General features: G+C 50.5%; 4 protein-coding genes across 6 annotated transcripts; 1 reads left to right on the top strand and 3 right to left on the bottom strand.

Moving 5' to 3' along the window:
• Position 1: 1 nt before the first annotated feature.
• FVEG_02586 (50S ribosomal protein L19e) lies at positions 2-1,646 on the bottom strand. Its single transcript, XM_018889939.1, has 3 exons — positions 1,543-1,646; positions 934-1,354; positions 2-858 (listed from the first exon to the last, which is right to left on the bottom strand). Coding segments are annotated over exons 1-3 (567 nt in total). The 5' UTR covers positions 1,545-1,646; the 3' UTR covers positions 2-714.
• Positions 1,647-1,878: 232 nt separating this feature from the next.
• On the bottom strand, positions 1,879-10,680 carry FVEG_02587 (hypothetical protein). The gene is made up of 4 exons (XM_018889940.1): positions 10,201-10,680; positions 8,073-10,141; positions 2,766-8,021; positions 1,879-2,708 (listed from the first exon to the last, which is right to left on the bottom strand). Exons 1-4 carry the CDS (start codon positions 10,337-10,339, stop codon positions 2,160-2,162), a joined length of 8,013 nt encoding a protein of 2,670 aa, XP_018746181.1. The 5' UTR covers positions 10,340-10,680; the 3' UTR covers positions 1,879-2,159.
• A 101-nt stretch (positions 10,681-10,781) lies between these two features.
• On the top strand, positions 10,782-16,488 carry FVEG_15100 (hypothetical protein). Of its 3 annotated transcripts, XM_018904191.1 has the most exons (8): positions 10,794-10,947; positions 11,006-12,024; positions 12,075-12,786; positions 12,843-13,413; positions 13,464-13,561; positions 13,612-15,633; positions 15,683-15,758; positions 15,811-16,314. In XM_018904191.1, exons 2-8 carry the CDS (start codon positions 11,274-11,276, stop codon positions 16,048-16,050), a joined length of 4,470 nt encoding a protein of 1,489 aa, XP_018746183.1. In that variant the 5' UTR covers positions 10,794-10,947; positions 11,006-11,273; the 3' UTR covers positions 16,051-16,314. The 3 variants fall into 3 exon arrangements, with proteins under 3 accessions (XP_018746182.1, XP_018746183.1, XP_018746184.1); XM_018904190.1 differs by having other exon boundaries at positions 10,782-12,024; positions 15,811-16,488; XM_018904192.1 differs by having other exon boundaries at positions 10,794-12,786; positions 15,811-16,488.
• FVEG_02590 (hypothetical protein) lies at positions 15,816-20,240 on the bottom strand. The gene is made up of 2 exons (XM_018889941.1): positions 20,167-20,240; positions 15,816-20,098 (listed from the first exon to the last, which is right to left on the bottom strand). The coding sequence occupies exon 2, from the start codon at positions 19,716-19,718 to the stop codon at positions 16,467-16,469; it is 3,252 nt and encodes a 1,083-aa protein (XP_018746185.1). The 5' UTR covers positions 19,719-20,098; positions 20,167-20,240; the 3' UTR covers positions 15,816-16,466.
• Between the last annotated feature and the right edge of the window lie 549 nt (positions 20,241-20,789).

Raw genomic sequence — 20,789 nt, 5'->3', positions numbered from 1 at the left:
GGTTTCCTCATTCACCCGTATCCGTGAAGTTAGGTATGCATGATAGGACCGTTTGGACAGCAAATACATAGGTCCGTCTGGAGCTGGTGCAACCTCGCTACACTCATTGACATGGGATAGCCTTCTTCTTTAAGGAGGATCGACTTAACTGAGCCTCCGCTTATTCCGTTTATTTCCACAATATCATCTGGCTGCCCTTGAAATAGTCAGGTCGTTGGCATTTTTAGGTACCTTGGGTTAGATATGCTGGCTTTGCCTGTCACTGTCCAACCAAGCGGAGGTTTGAATTCATAATTGTTCAAATGAGTATGGCAACTAGGTAGTGTAGGGAATATGCCAATCATATAGAAAGTCGGGACTTTTGATTGTGGCTCAGTTTTCGACAATTCACACTCGCTAATCGAGGCAATGACACATATGAGGCGTCACGAACAATGCTCTCCTGGTAAGCCAGACCGCGCACATTATTTTTTCAAAACGCTGGTGGTACTTAAGTCATGATGAGCGGAACAAGTGCTCACGAGAAGGTCGTAAATGGTGAAACATCCAAGCATCCGAGCATCATCGATTCCATTTTTTTCAATGCTACATGCCTGAACCCCCGCCGGTACAAGTGTAGAAACCAGAAGGGCATAAAAAGAGACCCAACCCGTAGACTCCGAATGCAGCCTCCTCTCAAGACCGAAATGTTGTCATTGTCCACCAGGTTTAATCTTACTCCTCGGCAAGGAGAGCATTTCGCTTCGCCACCGCACGCTCCTGCTTGCGCTCGCGGGCAGCCTTGTTCTTCGCACGCTTGGCATCCATCTCCTCCTGAAGGGCGGTCTCACGGGCCTTTTCAGCCTTAGCACGGTGAATCTATATCAAAAACTCTATGTCAGCTAATATCCCAAGCGGGAACCCCGAGGAAGGGGCATCATTGGTAAAACGTACGTGCTCAACGAGGGCACGCTTGTGCTTGAAAGCGTTACCCTTGCTGCTGTGGTACAGCTCGTGGTAAAGGTGCTTATCGATCTTGCCGCTGGCACGGTACTTGACCAAGAGACGGCGGAGGACTCGGAGGCGGCGCATCCAGAGGACCTGGCTAGGCATACGGGCATCGGCGGTACCCTTACGCTTACCATAGCCACGGTGTCGGCCCTCTCGTCGGGCGAGGTTCAGCTCGCGAGCGCGCGATCGTGAGTGCTGGGTAACGGGCTTTCGGATGATGAGGCCATCGGAGATGAGCTTTCGGATGGTCTGGCGAGAGTTGGCATTGGAGATCTCGCTCTGCTCGTTGGGGTCGAGCCAGATCTTGCGCTTGCCACAGCCGATGACCGCTGAGGCCAGGCGCTTCTGAGTTCGCAAATTGACCCTGTAGTTGAGGAAGAAATCATCAGTTAGCCACCAGTACCCTCTGATAATGTTGCCATGTCCCAAATTTTCCAATCCACCGGATCCGTGGCGACACCATCAAAAAGCATTGCAACCAGTTCATATACTGTTTCCAAAGCTCCTCCTGCATCGCCCCCTCGCTTGTGCTGATCGTCCGGATGCACTTACATCTTGATTGTCGTTGGGTGGTGATGGCCGGTCCTCGATGGATGTTGGATGATGAAGACTGGTGAGAGGGGTTGCGAGGCCAGAATTTCTCTGCTTGCAACTCCTTCTGTGGGTTCACGCTAACTCCAAAACGTCAAGCGAGGGCTGCACGTGACCCTCAGGGTCGAAATGGCAGGAGCCAGTTAGCGTATCAAATTGAAAGTTTGAAACTACCCAAGCATTTTAAAGGTGAATTAATTATTATCAATGAATCATGATTCTGAAATTAGATTTTGGGGTCTTATATTTTTCATTTCGATGTAATTGAGATGGACGCGAAGATGATTTACCACTCGCACGCTTTACGCAGCTTTACACTGTTGTGGACACCAGGAGTGTATTACAATAGCTATGTATACCGAGTTTAGAACCGCAATTGTAGACTGAGATCAGGCTGGTGGTTACCTGGACTCCTTTCGCATGCGTGACCAAATCTTCATTGTCAGGGTAACAAGTAGATGCGATTTGTGGTGAAGTTACCAACTTTTCACCGAGTGCAACGGTATATTCAGCGGCATTCGTCCGGGACACATGCCCAGACAGCCTAAGATTGTATTTGCGATATGCTCTTTTATATTTTATGAGAAGGCATCGCTGCCCACATCAACTTTTCCCACACTCCAAATCTCCTTCTCATCCTCAGCTTCATCGTTGGACAGTCCCAATCCCCCCTGTCCACCCTCAGCCTCGCGCCTCTCGCGGGCTTGGGAGCCTAGCCTCAGGGCGACACGTTTAAAATAGTCTCCCATGCTCCTCTTGGTGTTGGCTGGCAGATCTGCTCCTGGGCCCGCCATGAATTTATCAAAAATGCGGCTCTCTTCATCAGCCACATTGAAAAGCTCCACAAATGCCGCTTCAGCAGCGAGCTTGACGGGAATGACAGGGTCGCGAACACTGGCAAATATGGGTTGTGCTAGCAGGGCGATATGAGGTCGGACCATCTCCATATCGTTGCGACTGACAGTACGAACGACAACCAGTGCAAGTCTGCGTGAGTCGGTTGCATTGCCAGGTTGGATCACAGAGGCAAGGGCTTCAAAAATTCCCTTTGTAGTCTCAAATGTCTTGGGAGAATCTGATAGCAGGTACTTACCAGTTGCCAGAATGCAATTGTCTGCCACAAATACCTAGACGGTTGTCAGTTTACCAATCATATTCGATCTGGGAACATAGATGTGGCTTACGTTCTTGTCGGTGACGCCCTGGCGAAGCAAATCGGGCAAGTCATCGGCCAAGGTGCTTTGAAGCAGCGCGTCTGGCGACTCCGCGAGGACCGAGTTCAGGGCAAGGACAGAGGAATGAGTGAAATGCGAGGTCGCCACGCGGTTCTTCAATAAACCATGAGCGGCTTCCTCAGGAACATTTTTTATGAGAGCCCCCAGTAGCTTGGCATTAGTGATGGCCATAGTCTCATCTCTCTCGTCCGTGTCCATGTCGATAAGTGACAAGACAGAAGCTCGTGATGCCTCACCCATATTCGCACCCGCCTTGCTGATAACTTCGTACAAGGCCTTGAGCATGGCCGTCTTGACACCGGGATCGGCCGTCTTCGACCCAGTGACTAGTTCAGCAATCAACGGATCGATACGGGGCGTATACTTGATCAAAGTACCCAGTGCCTTGGCAGCCCGTGTTCTCAAAGTCTCATTGGATGGGTCTGCAAGAGACTTGGCAAATGTACGTTGAAGCTGTGGAAGAAAAGGTTTAAGTGCCGCAGGCATCTTATCCAGGAGATTGTTGAGTGTCAGAAGAATTGCCGACTTGACTTCAGTGGCGCGCTCAGAAACGACACGGATCAGGGGGCCAGTAATCTGGGTAACGAATGGCTTCAGAGAGGCCTCGCTTGTTCTGTCGACGATATCTGAAATACCCAGAGCAGCTTGAACTCTTTGGTCTGCAGTACCATTCATCAAACCTTGCAGGAAGATTGGTAGAATGGCATTGATGCCCTTAGGTAGCTCGAACCCACGCAGGTTTGCTCCAGCGACACCGATACGCTGAAGAGTTTGTCGAGTGGAAACGACGAGCGACTCCATCTCCTCCTTTCGCAGCTTCTTTGTGAATGCGCTGAGAGCCACCCACGCAGCTTTGACGACATCGGCATCTCTGTCATCAAAGGAGTTAAGCAATGAACGGATGATATCCTGGTTGTATCTGGAATAATCCACACTGGCAGCGGCAAAAAAGTTGCCAAGGTGGCGAGCAGTAGCCGCTCGGCGTCGGTGATCCTCGTGTTTGAGAAGCTGTAGCAGAACGTTCATGACTGTATTGAGACCATCGTATTCGTCAATCGACTGAATGACGGTGTCGAAAGATGTCGCCAGCTCTTCCCGAAGGCCATCGTCATCACAATTTATCTCGTTATCCATGAGCGAATTGATAATGTTGGGGAGGCGGCGGTTCATCGCAGGACCAGCAACCTTGGATAGAGATGCAAGAGCCTTGGCATCGAAGGCTGATATGGGCGGCGTCGTGAGGGTTGGAATGAGGTTTGGCAGGATAATATTCGAGCGCGTCGTCTCAGTAAGCAGGGTGAGAAGTGCTTGCAAAGCATTGTCTGCGTCGCTCTCGGAACGCAAGAGGTTAAGAAGGAAAGGAAGAACTTGGTCAACTGCTCGCTTGCCAAAGATTTGCTGAAGCGAATCAAATGCTTCAGCAGCGGCTTCTCGGACATTCTCATCAGAATCCGTCAGTGCGGTACGAACGACGGAAATCAGGGTCTTTTCGTGATCCTCAAGAGCCTCTGGTGACGCAGAAGAGATAAGCTCTCTCAAGGCAAAGCAAATACCCTGCTTAGCGTCAACATCTGTAGATGTCTGAAGGCCTTCTTCTAAAGTGGGAAGAAGACTGGAGAGAACACTGTCTCCAGCCTTTCGGATAAGTTCTCCTAGGGCATTGCTGGCAATGACCTTGTGTTCCATATTGGAACTTCCCAAGCGACGGATAAGAAGTTGTGTGAGGGTTGGCACAAGCTCCTTCAGGGTTCTCGGACTGTGAACAAGAACCTTCCAGACAGCAATAGCGGCCGAGCGAACCGCCCCAGCTGTATCGCAGCGGCACACGTAGAGTGCAGAAAGTATCTTATTCCGCTTCTCCTCCCCGAGTGTTTCCTTCAAAGAAGCTCCTGCTTCTTTGATGTTCTCGTCCTCCTCAATGTCCTCAGCCTCGGTTCCAGCCTTGATACCGGTAAGGTTGAAGAGAAGATCCCCTACAAGTTCGACAGAGCTAAGTCGGATTCTGTAGCTGTCGTCCGCAAGGCCGCGTTCAAGTTCTGGAAGGAGGAGATCGACAGCACGAGCAGCAAAATTCTTGACTAGCAGGCGACCTGCACGCAGTGCGGTTTCGCGAATCGATTCGACATCATCTGCAAGACCAGCCAGAATAGGTGGTACAATGCGACCCAAGTAATTGGAGAAGCTGTTGCCAAAACAGACTGGAAGGAAAATAAAAAGCGACATAAAGCCTTCGCGAACAGCGGGCTTCGAGGATTCGACATTCTGAAGAATGGTGGGAAGAGTCTCCTCCAGCCTTGTCGTTCCCAACCCAGCGAGCACCTCGCTGAGAGCCTGAGCGGATCCCAATCGGTCACCAGCACCAGTATCTGACTTGAGAGTCTGCATCAGGCCAGGAATAAGGTCTGGAAGTGTGTCTTCTCCAAGCTTCTCGACCAAAGAACCCAACGCCCTGGAAGCTGTCGCTCGAGTGGTAGGCACAGGGTCGACAATGGCAATCTTGAGACCAGCCACAAGTACCGGTAAATGCATGACCACATCCTTCTTTTCGGTCAGATGAGCCAAGCTGCCGATTACCTGAGCTGCCTTGCGCTTGGTGTTGGAACGGTCGCCCAAGCCACGCTGCAGAATGCGAGTGACCAATGCCAAAGATGGAGCATCGAGGTAATGAACAAACTGGACCTTGATGAGCGAGTCCAGGGCTTCATCTGTATACTTTGTAGGGTCACTCAGAGCCTTCAGAATAATGTCGACCAACGATTTAATTTCTGGATTGTTGATGACTTCTCCAAACCTCTTCAAGCTTCGGTTTGCAGCGGCCCTTACTTCCTTGTGGCTGTCGTTGAGCACACCCGTCAGAGGGGGAATGATATCTGGCAGACTGTTGGCGAGCTGCTGTGGATCGAGGTATGCCATTGCACCAAGAAGGTCACAAGCACCCTTCTTACTCCTCCACTGTTGCTCTTCAAGACCATCAAGCAGAGTTGGCATGATTCGCTTCACGCCGTAAGAGCTTAGCTTCGCAAAGCACGACTTGGCCGCTGCCAGACAAGCCTCACGAACGTTTGCGTTAGCATCACCGAAGCCCGTCAGCAGCTGGGGCACAATCTGGATCACATAAGGTTCAAAGACGCGTCCAAGCATAGTTGAAAGAAGTTCATATGCTAGCAAAGCGGCCTCACGCTGGTTTGCCTCCTTTTTGTTTTCCATTGCGTCAGTGAGAGTTGACAGCACTCGGTAGTCTCTTAGTGCCGCGATGCCTCTGCCCATTACAAGGCCAGCCAGACCATAAGCCGAACCTCGCTGAACAGCATACTTTTTAGAAGTGAGGAGCTGCTCTATGATCTGACCAAAGTATTTGGAAGACTGGTCAGGGCAGGCCCGGATCAGTGGAGGCAGACATTCGGCAATGGCATATTGTACTGTTTCCGAGGGCGTACTTAGAGTTGCCACAAGGCGGTCGATAACGATAGGTATCTTGGGATCACCAGGGCTCAAATGGCGAGCCAAGGCACCATACATGATGATCACTGCCTCGTTAACACGGTCAGCAGCGTCGCTGTTTTTGTCTGGTTGTTCCAAGGTCTGTTCGAATTTTGACATGAGCTCATCAAGAATGCCCTTGCCGTGAATTTCGATGGCTGCTATCGAAGCATCTAGCATCTCACTTCTCACTGCATCGTTTTTATCTCCAAGAGGACCGGCATCGATGAGGAAGTCAAAGAAAGGATCCAGCTGATCAACCTTGAAAACTGGAGCAATCTCTTTGAAAGCTGTAGCAATACCTTGTCTTCCTTCCCAAGGATCGGACAGGTCCATCTTTTTTGGCATGCCAAACTCATCGAGCTGCTGAACTCGGGGCTTGGCAAGCTCGACATAAGTGGCCTTGAGCTGGTCAAGCACCGCAGGTAAAGACTCATCATGTAAGCTAGCTGCTTCAGCCAGGGAGCGAGCAGCGGCACGGCGCAACTGTCCATCTTTGCTCTCGAGGAAAGGTAGCATCTGAAGTGGCACTTCCGGCGTCACTTCGAAGCCACTCTCCTCCCATATCTCCCGACCGAGATCTTGGTTTTCTTCCTCATCGTCATGAGCAGCGATCCAGATTTCATTGGAGTAGCCAAGCTCGCTCATATCAATTTCAGCGCTGATAGATTGCAGAACAGTTGATCTGACTCGCGTTTCAGGCACCAGTGCACCCTTTGCAAGAATAACCATCTCATCACGGTCCATGTTTGGTGCGATGCAGCGGCACATATCGGCAAAACAGTCCCTCAGGAGCTTGTAATGCTGAGCATATGCCTGCATAGAAGTGATGAGAACCGAAAGAAGCTCGGCGCGAGGAACAGCCTCATCACTACAAACATCTGTATGGTATGAGAGGAACTCGATTGCCAATACTAGCTGAGCATCTGCATCATCGGGCGAATCACCAACTCCACCTTTACGGAGAAGCTCCAGCACGAGAGGCAACGCGTAGATGAGTGATACAGAGTCGAAAGGTCGCTGCTCGCTAGCAAACCGTAAGCGGTACAAAACCCTTGTTACCAAATCTTCAACAGCTTCCTCTTGATAGTTCTCTGCCAGCGACACGCCGCGTAGCCTGAGGGCCGCGATGCCAACGAAAGGCCTCATCGAGCCCAGGCGCTCCGTAACCTTCTCTGCGCAAGTTATGTAAGCCAATGGAGCTGCATCACCAGTGATCATTGTAGCACCGGCGTCCATAATGCCAATCAAGAGTGAAACCGCAGTACCGAGCCATTGAGCGGCATCTGTTGGTGGACCAGTGGCAAGGCTTCGGATAATGCCAATGCCCCGTAAAAGTCTTGCCTCAATCTCAGTTATAGATTGCCTGATCAGGCTCTCTTTCTTGAGTTGAGCATTGACTTTTGCGTTCTCATCTGGGGTCAGCTTCTTCTGTTGGCCCTTCTTCTTCTCAAGCTGACTCCTAAGTTCTTCCTCCCATTTGAGAATGTCATAGTCCTTCTTATTTTTGTCCAAAACTTGCTGAGACTTCTTTGCAAGAACATCAACGAACACGGTACCCTCGGGGGTTCTAAAGATGGCTGCCTCGACAGGACCAATATCGTGGAGTTGCTCGGCGTTGAGATCCCGGCTAAGGGTCTCCAGCAGGCGTGGAATGATGGTTTCGGGAGCAACAAAAGCCAAGTCAGCAGCTGCGTTGTACGCAGCTTTCTTGATGGCGTCAACCTGTCGATATTGGTTAGTGAGATTCCCGTACCTAGTGAACGTCATACAAACCTGGGAGAACGATGTTTGATTCTCTATTTCTGTCACAAGCTCATCTTGGTACTTCTTGACTAGATTTCCAGGGTCCAGTTCCATCCTGAGACACAGATCGATCCAGTTTGCCTTAGGAATCAGCTCTGGGCGCGCCAGAACAAGGAGATTGTTTGCCTGTGTCTCGAGATCCTCTGTGCTGATGGTCTCCCCGGACTTTTCGATATCATTGGGGGTCAAACAGATAGCCTTCACAACCTGAATCAAGTTATGAGTTCCTGATGATGGTTCCTTATCAGGGGATCCAGAGTGCTTCAGATAATCCCAAAGGCCTGCGATAATGAAACCTGATACCAGTCTTGGACTACGAACGTACAGACTGGAAAGAGTCTTGGAGGTCTCCTGCTGAACAGTTGCCGGTACGCTCTGAGCGGTAACTAGGTGAATAATTGCTTCAGACCAAGCGAGGGCTACCTGACTATCAGCCTTCTTGTCAAGGCCTTGAAAGATAGACTTCAAGGCCCGTGAAAACCACTTAAGATCCTCGTCGGCTGAGACCTTAGAGTAGATCCGAGGACTGAGGAGGAAGGATGACTTGGGATCCAAAGATAGCGATTGCTTGGTAACCGATGCTTTTGCCAAGCTTAAATCGGCTGCAGAACCAGGAAGCACGCGATTAATATGTGTGCTTACAGCCGTCAGAATGTAGGCACCAACAATAAGGCCGCTCTGAGCAGCACTAGCTGCATTGGAGGTCACCTCTGTGAAAGTGGTAATGAGTCTTGGTATCACTGCGTCCACAAAACCAACCATTGCCGAAGACACTGGTTGCGCTTCGTTGAGGGTTTGCAAGATACCGCCGACACGGAGCAACCAGTACTTCCGAGAAGGAATTTTCTTGTCAGTAAGGCCCTTAGTAACGGATTCCAGCACGCTTTTGGAGACCTCGACATCGTTGGTCAATAAGAAAGAAATCGCTTTTGCCAAGGCTGAAGTCTCCGCGGCTAAAGCACTCTCGTTACCTTCTTTGGCAGCGATGACTGCAACTGCGTTTGCGACTTGCTCGGCACTTGCTTTTGAGAGAGGCGCCGTCTGGAGCATTTGCGCATGCAGTATACGGTGGTCAGGAGACGCAAGTTTGCCGGATTTCAGGGGTGCCGCAACCTCGTTGATCACTTTTTCCAATGAAGCAGTATCGCCAGACTTGTTGACCAGGGCGCTGAACGCATCTAAAGAGCCAGCACGAATAGCTGCATTGGTAGATTTTGCATTTGACAAAAGGGGCTTGAGCAGATTCTGCTCAAGGATCTTGGAAAGATCAAAATTCTCAGGGAGGCAACGAACAAGAGGCGTCACAACTCCACCAAGAATGACCTCGGGGGCGCGCAGAAGACCCTTCTCGAGAGCAGGGATTAGCTCTTTAGATATTTCTTCAAGTGTGGCAAACGAAGCGAAGAAGTCACCAAGGCCAAGCACTAGATGCTCTGGAACACTGGTTCGGGAGCCAATGATCTCTCTCGTAAAGAAATCGTAATATCTAGATTTGAGGGAATCGAGAACAGGTCGCAAGTGATCCTTCCTAGCAGACACGCCAGCGATGACCCCAAGCAAGACAGCATTCCTAGAGATCGACTGAGCCCCCTTTGCAGTCAGGACATCAACAGAAGCAGAGAGCCGTTTCTCGCTCAGTTCATTCGAAGAGAAGAGTTTCCGCAAACCCCTCCTTGTAACAATGATGGCGGAGTGATTGACTGACTTCCTGGAAACGGGCTGGTGGCACTTTTCCAGAGCATCCGCGTCTGCGAGGATGATATCGGTAGCAAATTCGTCCCACTGCGAGGCATTTAGATGCTGCATAAACAAACTGCACCATTCGACGAGAACGAAGGCATTGGTAGGAGCAATGCCAGGTTTCTGGCTTTCCTTGCGCAAGGCAATAATGAGCGGGGCGATGATCTTGGAATCGGCACCAGAGGAAATAAGCGCAATCAGGCACTTCTGCACCGACAATCTGGACTGCCTATCTGCGTAAAAGGCATATGTTCCGAAAAGGAGCTGGAGGAGACGTGTGATTGAGGCGCTGTCAAGGGCTTCAGAGCTATGGTCAGCTGGTTGATAGAACGATGGAAGAGGACAAGGGCTTGCGCACATTTCTGGGCCAATTTGTCTTCGATTGTGCGCAACTGAATGATTCGAACAGCGGTCGAGGATGAGGACAGAGCCTGTTTGACGGCGGCCATGTCCAGAGGGGCCGGAGCGCCAGAGTCGGAAGAGTCGCCCTTAGACATTCTGGAGTTCGGAAACGGAGGTATATGTTCGGGTTGGTGAACTCATCTGGGGCTACCAGAGCTCGTGAACGCCAGTTTCGAGGCGTAGATCCTCAGTTGAGGTGGTGGAACGTAGGCTATGTCAAGAAGGTTTGGTGGTAGGCTCGTAGTTGGTGTTTTAGAATTTTTGGGCATCAAATCCGTCGAGAGAACGCAAATATCTCGACCTTTACCCCACGCTGAATCAACAGAGGTCACCTTACCTAAGACATCCAGAGGAATAGGTACTAGGCACCTGATGTACCACCTTGTCGAAAGCTCGACAGGCGATTTAGGTGGGGTTAGGAGCCCTGAAAGTCTCTAGCCCACTGAAATTCTCGCGGCCCGGTATGACGCACCACAGGTTGGCCTGTCCTGATATATTCCATGCTAGGCTCCATGACTAATCCTCCAGCACAGGGCAGAAGTCGTTCAACAGTGGTGCACCTGTACCTTGCAGATCTATGTATCGTTCCAAGGAACAATCTTGTCCCATCAGACCTAGGTAAGGGAGGTTGGTAGATTGCAATTCCGTTGCACAAGTGGTATATCTGCTGGGCCATAATATTTCCCCCAGACACTTATTCTAGGTCATTAATACTTCATGGTTGCGGTTCTATCTATTCCCTCTAACTCATCCTCATTCAGGCACGATCCACAGAACTGGAGATCAAAGCCCTTGCGTCACAGCCTCCGCCTTCAAAACCACTTTACTCCTGCACCCTTCGTCTGTAGATCGGCACTCTCAATGACCTGCAATCGAACTTTGTAGCCCTCTTTATTGCAGGGGTAGCCCAATCCTCGGTTTCATCAGCAGATTTGTCCCTGGGTCATGATACGTTCAAACTAGACAGTACTCATTCTTTCTTCGTCCCACTCTCTGTCTTTACCGCCTGCTGGCCCTCGGTTGACGATAATGGCGGGTGCGAAAAAGAAAAAGAAGCCCGCTGCTAACCCAGCTCGAGGATTCGCAACCACGTCGGTTGCTTCCAAGCCCAGACCTGAGGTTGCCGAGTCTGAATCGAAGCCTGTGACTATCAAAGGCCTAAGTGCCCCTCCATCATCAACCCAGAAGGATGCCCCTCCATCCTCATCCGCGACAACTGGCGATACGACCACCAATGCTGCAACCCAGGAGACGGCCCTTAGCCCCGAAGAGTTCGAGAAGCAGCTAGAAGAATCTGAACTACAACTGCTCGTGGAGAAACATGCAGCAAAAACAAAGAAAGATGCTCAACGGCAACGGAATCGTCTCGATACTGACCGTCGACTCCTTCGTGGCCAGGCCGATTCTATCAATAGTTTCAAATGGTTACCCCCAGACTTGATGGATCACATACTCGACCTCGTGCAAGCAGAAAATCGATTTGCCGCTTCTAGCCTGTCCTCCTCAGAGAATGCTGGTGCTGGGAAGGTGCCTCCTGAAGAAGACATGATCATCCGCCTCTGGACGTTACAACAGACCCTGATCGCAGCAGAATTCCCCACGGACAGAGTGACGGCTGCGATACGATATATCCTCGATATAGCACCTAATGTCGCATCGACAAATCGAGATTCTATCTGGGGTCTAGAAGAGGCCCTTGACTGGCTAGCCAGAGAATGCAAGATTGGAGAACTGCCGAGTTACGAACCTAGATCGAAACCGATCCCCAAAAGCACCGGTGGTTCGTCTCCCGACGTCTTGGGCCCCTCTCCGACTAATTGTGTATAATAGATACCCCCCAGGACAGTCCAATGCCGAGCCGCTCGAGTACTCCTCGTCAAACTGATCCTCGGAACGGCCGTAAAAACAAGCCGGCTGGGAGCAACGCTCGATCAGTCAAGGGTTCCGCACCCAGTAAAAAACTGGTGGTGGCTTGTGACAGCGACATAGAAGCTGATGAGCTTGTTCCAAAATACCTAGAGACTAAGGCCAAATTGCTAGAGCACGAGCGTGGAAAGGACCGGCCAGATAGCTCAAAGACTCCAGAATCGGACGAAGAACTTACTGTTGCCAAGCTCGAAGCTAAGATTCGGAAGATCGAAAACGATGTTCTTTTCGACAAGTATGAAGCCGAACAACGGTGGAGAGCCCAGAGAATTGACCTCGAAAGGCGACTGGCTGCCGAGAAGCAAGAATACCAAGCTCAGGCCGAGGTGATACCAGCCAGAGCGGATGAAGATTCTCATGAGCAAGTGGAGAATGATGACATTAACGATGAAGCTGAGCGTGTCGCCGCCGAAGTCTTAGCCGAGGGGCAAGATGAGGATGAAGATGATATCGGCGTATTATTTGCATCTCTGCCACAAAATGAGTTTGACGCAAGCACGGGCGAAAACCGCACCATTGTAAACTCAGCCGATGGAAATCGAATTACAATCCGCGATTTTGGGAAGTGGACAGGCGTTAGTCCTCGAAGGGCACTCGAGGAAGCATGTCGTTCGAGGTAAGCCCACTTGATGTCGCTACAAATCGCGTAAATGTGCTGATAGCGAATCTTAGGGACTCTTCGGCGAGAATTTTATACTCTGTTGTATCAGATGCTTCATTCGCCAATCGTCATTCCTTGGATATTACCTGGACCAAACCTCAAGAAGTGCCACCCCCAGCGGCTTCATCTGACATACAAATTGCAGCGGACCCTTATAGATTCACTTTTACGATGGTTGGCATTGCAACACCAGATGCTAAGCAATCCGAATCTTATATATCCACAGCGGCCTTGTTCTATACCTTCAGCGGCAATGCCAAGGACGAAAAAGTGGTAATCAGACTTCCCCATGTCTGGAAAGACGTTTGGGCGGAACTTTCTGAAGCACGAAAAGCTCAAATTGATGAGCAAGACAGAGATGTGGTGAGGGACTTGAGAGCTCTGGTGCGTCAAAGACACGACCAGGAGCTTGAAGATGGTGTTATCATTCAAGGCGCGTTTCGGGGACGGGGCGCCAAGCATACTCACGACTCTGGCGATGATGGTGGTCAAGATCGATCAAGGCAGAGCACTGCAAATGGGGAGTACTTCCAGAAGATCTGGGCAGAGAAGTCGAGCACGCGCAAGTTTCAGATGATGCTGGTGAGCAACAACCTGTGTTACCAGGTTTCAATGACGCTAACGAAACTCAGCAATCCCGAATGCAACTCCCCATGTGGAATTTCCGAGAGCAAGTCTTGACTGCTGTCGATGAGAACCAAGTGATAATTGTTTGTGGTGAGACTGGATGGTATGGTCTTTGAGCACGTCGTCCTTGAGGTCTTGCTAATTGGACAATAGCGGAAAGAGTACTCAAGTTCCGTCTTTCTTGCTGGAGCACCAGCTTTCTCAGGGGAAGCCCTGCAAGGTTTACTGCACAGAGCCAAGAAGAATCTCTGCAATCTCTCTTGCTCGTCGTGTCAGTGAAGAGCTTGGAGAAAACAGAAATGACCTTGGAACGAATAGATCCCTTGTGGGATATTCTATTCGACTTGAGGCTAATACCTCGAGGGAAACAAGGCTGGTGTATGCAACCACTGGTATTGTAATGCGAATGCTCGAGGGCTCCAATGATCTGCAGGAAGTGACGCACCTGGTGCTTGATGAAGTTCATGAGCGGTCTATTGACAGCGACTTTCTTCTGATCGTCCTCAAGAAGCTCCTCATAAGACGCAAGGACTTGAAGGTTGTTCTTATGTCTGCTACAGTTGATGCGGATCGTTTCTCTGCTTACCTTGGTGGAGCACCAGTTCTCAATGTACCTGGAAGAACGTTCCCAGTGCAGGTTAGATACCTCGAGGATGCCATTGAACTCACTGGGTACACACCTGCGGATTCTGGTCCTGATAAAATGGTTGACTTGGATGATGATCCTGCAGAGAGTGAAGGAGAAAGCACCAAGAGTGATATTTCCAAGAGTCTATCAGGATACGCCGCGAGAACACGGTCGACACTGGCTCAAATTGATGAGTACCGTATTGAGTTCGATCTTATTCTGCAGTTGATAGCTCAAATTGCGGTTGACGAACATCTGCAGGAGTTTAGCAAGGCTATTCTGGTGTTTTTGCCAGGTATTGCTGAGATTCGTACACTGAACGACATGCTGCTAGGAGATCCCAGGTTTGCCAAAGACTGGCTTGTTTATCCTCTCCATTCAACCATCGCTACAGAGGACCAAGAGTCAGCATTCCTTGTCCCACCATCTGGAATTCGTAAAATCGTTCTTGCCACCAACATCGCCGAGACCGGAATCACTATTCCCGACGTCACTTGTGTCATTGACACTGGCAAGCATCGTGAGATGCGCTTCGATGAGCGACGCCAACTCTCACGCCTGATTGATACCTTCATTTCCCGTGCTAACGCAAAGCAAAGGCGTGGTCGAGCAGGCCGTGTACAAGAAGGATTGTGCTTTCATATGTTCACCAAATTCCGCCATGATCAATTGATGAGCGACCAGCAGACGCCAGAGATGCTTCGACTTTCTTTGCAAGACTTGGCGATCCGAGTCAAGATCTGTAAGATTGGAGGGATCGAGGAGACACTTGGCGATGCTCTTGACCCCCCTTCGGCTAAAAACATCCGCCGGGCGGTTGATGCTCTGGTGGACGTTCGCGCCCTTACTCAAGCTGAAGAACTCACGCCGCTTGGACACCAGTTGGCTAGGTTGCCTTTAGATGTATTCTTGGGTAAACTCATCCTGTATGGAGTGATCTTCAAATGTTTGGACATGGCTATTACTTCTGCTGCTATCCTATCTTCCAAGTCACCCTTCTCGGCGCCGTTTGGACAGCGCACTCAGGCAGATAATGCTCGCATGGCTTTCCGTCGGGGAGATTCCGATCTTCTCACTATTTACAACGCATACCTGGCTTGGAAGCGGGTATGCCAGTCTGCTGGGGGCGGCGGAAAGGAGTTCCAGTTTTGCCGCAAGAACTTTTTGAGCCAGCAGACTCTTGCAAACATCGAAGACCTCAAAGGACAACTCCTTACCTCTCTCGCCGACTCCGGCTTTCTTTCTCTCACTGAAGACGAAAGAAGAGCCCTTTCCCGAGCTCGATTTTCTGGAGGCAGAGGACGAAGGCAGCAGCAATTCTATGATATTCCTCGAAGAGTCAACCTCAACAGTGATAACGATGTTGTCTCGGCATCAGTTATCGCCTGGAGCTTTTACCCCAAGATTCTTGTGAGAGACGCGCCCGGGTCCAAGGGCTTAAGAAACATCGGCACAAGTCAGTCCATCAGTCTCCATCCATCGTCTGTCAATCGGGGACGCCACGACCTTCGGTGGCTTTCCTATTATCACATTATGCAGTCCAGAGCGTAAGTTTTGCCGAAATCAAGAGAGGCGAACTGGCTAATATTGAAAAAGGGTTTACCACGCCCACGAGGCTACTGCTGTGGAAGCATTCGCCATTGCACTGCTTTGTGGTGATGTACGATGTGATGTAAGAACACCAAAACTTTTCTATAGCTATGTCACTGATAAGATCACACCAGATGTACTCCGGGGTCATCGTTCTAGACGGGAACCGCGGTCGCTTTGCAGTACCAGACTGGAAAACGATGCTAGTCATGAAGGTCCTCCGAACACGTTTACGAGAGTTCTTGACGAGATCTTTCAAGCAGCCAGGCAAGCTTCCTACTGCTCAGCAAGAAAAGTGGCTTGATGTTTGGCAGAGGATCTTCACACAAGATTTTCAGGATAGATCTACCGCGGGCATAATGAGCAAGGGGTGAGAATACACATTCTATGGGTGTGTTGCTTGACTAGCTGTAAACTGGATGTCAAGGTCATCGTGGGATGCCAGAGACCAGAACGGGAGACAAGTTGCACATGCTGGTAGAAAGGTGCTTGTTGTATATACATCTTGCCAGACTTTCTTGGGGAGCGATTAACATATAGCCGTGCTGGCTCTGAAGATCAGTTGAAAGCCATCTGAGCAATACGCAAATGAAAGAACAAAACCGCGTGGTAGCTCAGGTTTGATTTGATTGATTCCCATTCGACATCCGCATTATTCGTACAGCCACGTAGTAACACTCCCTTCCCTTCCCTTCCCTTCCCTAGTCCTCTGGATATCATTGAAGTTTAATGAATTACATTATGCTACATCAATCAGTATACCATTCAAAACCAGCTACTGACTCTGCAGTTATGGTTCAGACCCAGGCTTGTCTCCTTCGTCTCCAACCTTCGTATCTTGACCACTGGCGAGAAACATCGCCTTGAAGTCGGCGTTGCTCTTCTTTGACGAGGTATCAGAATCGCCGTTCTGAGCCGGCTTGGATGCGCTGGGCTTGAAACCAAGGCCACGGCGAGGGCCAGGTTTCCCGAGCACTGGTCGCCGGATTGCAGTTGGCGGTGGCATGAGAGTGGTTGACGAGCTACCTGCAGCCTTCGTTTTCTGTTCTTGAACCTTGTCCCTGTCCCTGTCCCTGTCCCTGTCCCTTCTCCCGTAGACAATACGGTCCTGGGTACGTTCTGCCTTGGCTTGCCGAAGTTCATCCACTGTACCCGTTCGAAGCTTGTGACCCTCAAAGTCCATGCTATCGAGCTGTAAACTCGCCTTGCCTGCGGTAGCTGCATCGACAAACTCAATTTTGGCGCCACCATTACCGGGGAACACAGTTAGCTTCACGATAGCACCCAAAGGCTCGACGAGTGCTCGGATTCGTGCATCGTTCACAGTATCAGGTAGGCCCATAAGAGCGACCGTCTTTGCTGAGATGTCTGCTGCGGTGGGTTTGGACTGAGCTTCATCAGGTGCGTCTGCCATTCCTTCGTCACCCTCAGCATCGTGCGATAAAGGCGCAGGAGAGCTTCTGGCGGTATCGGCAACAACGGTTGTTGCAGCCCGTTTGATCTTTGACTCTTTGGAAAGACAAACTTCTAGGATCTGGCTCTTGAACTTGGTATTGTTCATTTCCGCCACGGCCTTCTCAGCCTCCTCTTTGGTCGCAAAATCAATGAAAGCAAATCCTTTAGTCTTACCCACCAGGTTTCGAGGAAGATTGACTCGCGTGACGTTGCCATACTTGGAAAAGACTTCTCTCAAATCCGCCTCGGTCGCCGTTCGATCCAAATTGCTAATATGTATCTCTCTGCCTTCTGCAAGGGCACCTTCACGAGCCTTCTTGTGACCGGGGTCGGAATATTTAGCGAGAAGTTTCAAGCCTCCTTCAAGAATCATGCCGTCTTTCTTCACAGCTTTCGCTGATGCCTCCTGGTCTCGGAACGAGACATAGCAAAACCGGCGTCGGGTATCGACCTTGAGGCTAGGCAATCTGATGCTCAAGATCTCACCGCAATCTTTGAAAAGGTCGCGGATATACTTTTGATCAGCAGCAGGAGGATAATTTGCAACGTAAACGGTCAAGTCGTTCCCTAGCTTTACGGCAAGTTGTGACTGGCCGAAGTATTTGCCGTCTCTCAACAAGGCGGATTGAGCTTCTTCAGAGGACTTGAATTCGATGAGCGCTGTCGAGGAATCGGTCTTCTCATCGCGAACCAAAGCCGTTATGTTGTTGATGTGGCCATACTCTTTGAAATATTGTCGAAGCTTGGTTTTATCAACATCTGCTGGTAGATTGGAGACCAGGATGGTCGAATTCTCTCTGTCTCTCTTCAGGGGCTGGCCGTGTTGGGTTGCCAGAGCTTGCTCAGACACCACCCCGTTGGGCTCATTCCTTTGTCGCTTGTTGTTGTTTTCAGGTTCATCTGTGGTGTCAACTTCAGAATCCCTTTTCCTTTTGGAACCACCTGGTGATGTAGACCCCTGGCCCTTCTCCAGGGTTTCAGGGGCAGTGTAGTACGAGGCATAAGCCGCAGCCTTCTCTTGTTCCTCCCGTTCCCTGCGTTTTTTAACTTCTTTCCCGGTCTTGTGAACCCGGTCCGCTGCCTTTCGCAGAGGCAGTGGCATTTCGTAGTCGTTACAATGCTGCATATACACATCCAGAACTTTCTCTGGCCAGTCAATAGTTCTGCGAGCAACAGCACGGGTAAGAACGGCAGTAGCCAGAGTCGGTATTCGATAAGTGCCACCGCCAGACGAGGGTGTGGGGCTTCTGTTGTCTTGAGCACCGGCTGATGAGAAGATGAGCATCTCCCACATATAATACCTGAACCAAAAGTCGTGGTTATCTGCATGGATCTGCAGGGCTGCCAGTTTGTTCCACTGGGCCCTGGCTTCGTCCACGGCACCCTTCTTTTCTGTGAGATACTGAATGTAAATGCGCTCAAGTCGAAACTTGGGGTCACCCTGGAAGTCCTTATCATAGAGTCGCTTTCCAACAACTGAAACGTCCTCCAGAGCCGCGATAAGACCTACATCGGCAACATCAACAGCCTCGTCGGAGGCACTAGCATCCATGGCATTGCGTTTCAAGAACCCACACCAAGCCACATACATTTCGATCATTCCCTCCATGCCATCTTTGAGTAGCTGATCCTCACTAGTTGCAGAATGTTTGATGGCTTCAACCTCGGCGAATGGGCGCTTAGCTTCTTCGGCACACATGATGTATCTATTCCAGAGGAGGCCGGACCATGGGCAGTGCTGAACAGCTCTACGGAGTACGTCGAGTAGACTGCTCGGCGCTTGGAGATCGGTGTTGGATGAGGATAGAAATACGATGTACTCGTACCAGGCATTTTGGTCTGTAGCAAGAGCACCGGTGAGAGCACGTGCGTAGAGGCCACGGCAAAGATCAATACCAATTTCGGGATTGTCGTTGCTGCGCTTACTCTGAAGCATTTCCCACTGAAGATACGTAGTGAAGGCAGTTTTCTGGGCTTCGACATCGTTCGCGTCCACAGCTTTCTTCAAAGCAGATTCGTAAGGGTCTCGGGCAGCGATCAGTCGTTTGGTCTCCTGAGCGTTGGTGGTAACATCCTTCATGGATTCCTCCCATGCAGTGCGATTGTACTCTGATAGGAAGGTAGAGAAGTTCTGGGATGTTTCGTCCCAGGTAAGGTGAGGTGTAAGCAGGCGGTCACGGTAAAGATGTGTGATGCGTTTTATGCCTTCGGGGGTTCTCGTCTTTGCCAGCAATTCCATCTCCAAGGAGATCCAGCGATCCCAGAGAAGATGACTATCCCCTAGGCGGTAGCGAATAGCCTCGTAGCCTTGCTGCCACAAATCGAGAGCGCCGCCGAAGGAAAAGAGCTCTCGGCCGAGCATGCGCTCCTCATCAGACCAGCCATGGCCGGTAGGGCTCTGAGTAGCTTCCCACAAGGACCAGAAGTAGTTGCAGTAAGCAAGCCAGATGCGCAAGCTGCCAGGCTCAGAGACTGCAGCCAGCTTGTAATGTTCGACGGCATTGACTCGCTGCTCGAGGTCGGAGGCGTTGCGGACGATCTCTTCGAGATAGGCAAGCCAGTTCTCTTCGCCTACTGGATTGGCCATGTTTGTCGGGTGTGCACGTTTTGGTGGAGGCGCATCACAAGATGCTCTTGGTATTATCGATACAACCTCAATAGCGGCGCATAGGATGTTGCAAAGGTGAAACCGGAAGGGGGCAGTCGAAAGATCAGAAATCGTTGGAAACAGGTGGTCGAGGAACGTGTACGTGTCGACGCTGTCGCGGAACCTCTCGGGTTCGTGGGAATGAAAGGCTGGATGCGATGGGAAAGTTTGGGATCTAGTAAAGGAGAGACTGGAAGATTGGGATAATGGCGTCTGCCGCCTGGCAATAGGTGTTCAGCTCCGCTGAGTCAGTACCTACCTAAGGTAGGAAAGGAAATAAAATGGAGGCCTGGATTTAGAGGACGCAGACCAAAGGCAGCCTGAGGTTGATCAGCGAGGGCCTTGTGTGAGTCTGCAAGACTGCATGCGTGGAGTGGGAAAAAAAAACCTAAGCTGCTGCCAATAATTCGACGCCTTCCAGTGGACTGAACAGAACTGGACTGGGCTGGGCTGGGAACTAAGTTAATAAGCACAGGGATGTATGTATTTTCCCAGAAGAACGGGAAGCGAGGGTCGTTAAAATGATGTAATGCCTGAAACTCCACTAAAGTTCAGGGTACATGCAGCGCAACCATTCTTTACTGCTCTTGTAATAGAGCAGATGATGTTCGAATTCAAAGTCAGCAGCGCATTGGCGTGGTCTTGTCCAGTTCTGAGGCCTAATAGTACTCTTGATAACTCTCTATATTCTATATGAGACCTCTAGCATTGGGAGAACGGCATTCTATTCTTCTTTCCTACAGCCAAAGTGTCATTGTTTTCAGGGCTTTCTAAACAATTCCCGCTCCCGGGTCATTCAAGGGTCGGTACTGGATACATTTGTACTGGAGCCGTTGTCTCTTGGTCGATCCATTTCCCAAAATGTACGAGCTAATAGAGAGTCTAGACCTCAATTCGACCCAGTCCTTCCAGGCAAGCGTGCAGCGAGGCGCCTTGCTGGCTTCACAGCTTGCTCCAATTGACCAGCTCTCTTTATCGGCTCATCAAAGATGTACCCCGAGCTGTTATTCC

Source organism: Fusarium verticillioides, chromosome 5, assembly GCF_000149555.1.
Source record: "Fusarium verticillioides 7600 chromosome 5, whole genome shotgun sequence".
NCBI classification, from domain to species: Eukaryota; Fungi; Ascomycota; class Sordariomycetes; order Hypocreales; family Nectriaceae; genus Fusarium; species Fusarium verticillioides.
The sequence above is the reverse complement of the archived record's forward strand: the minus strand, read 5'-3'. Positions and strand labels throughout refer to the sequence as shown.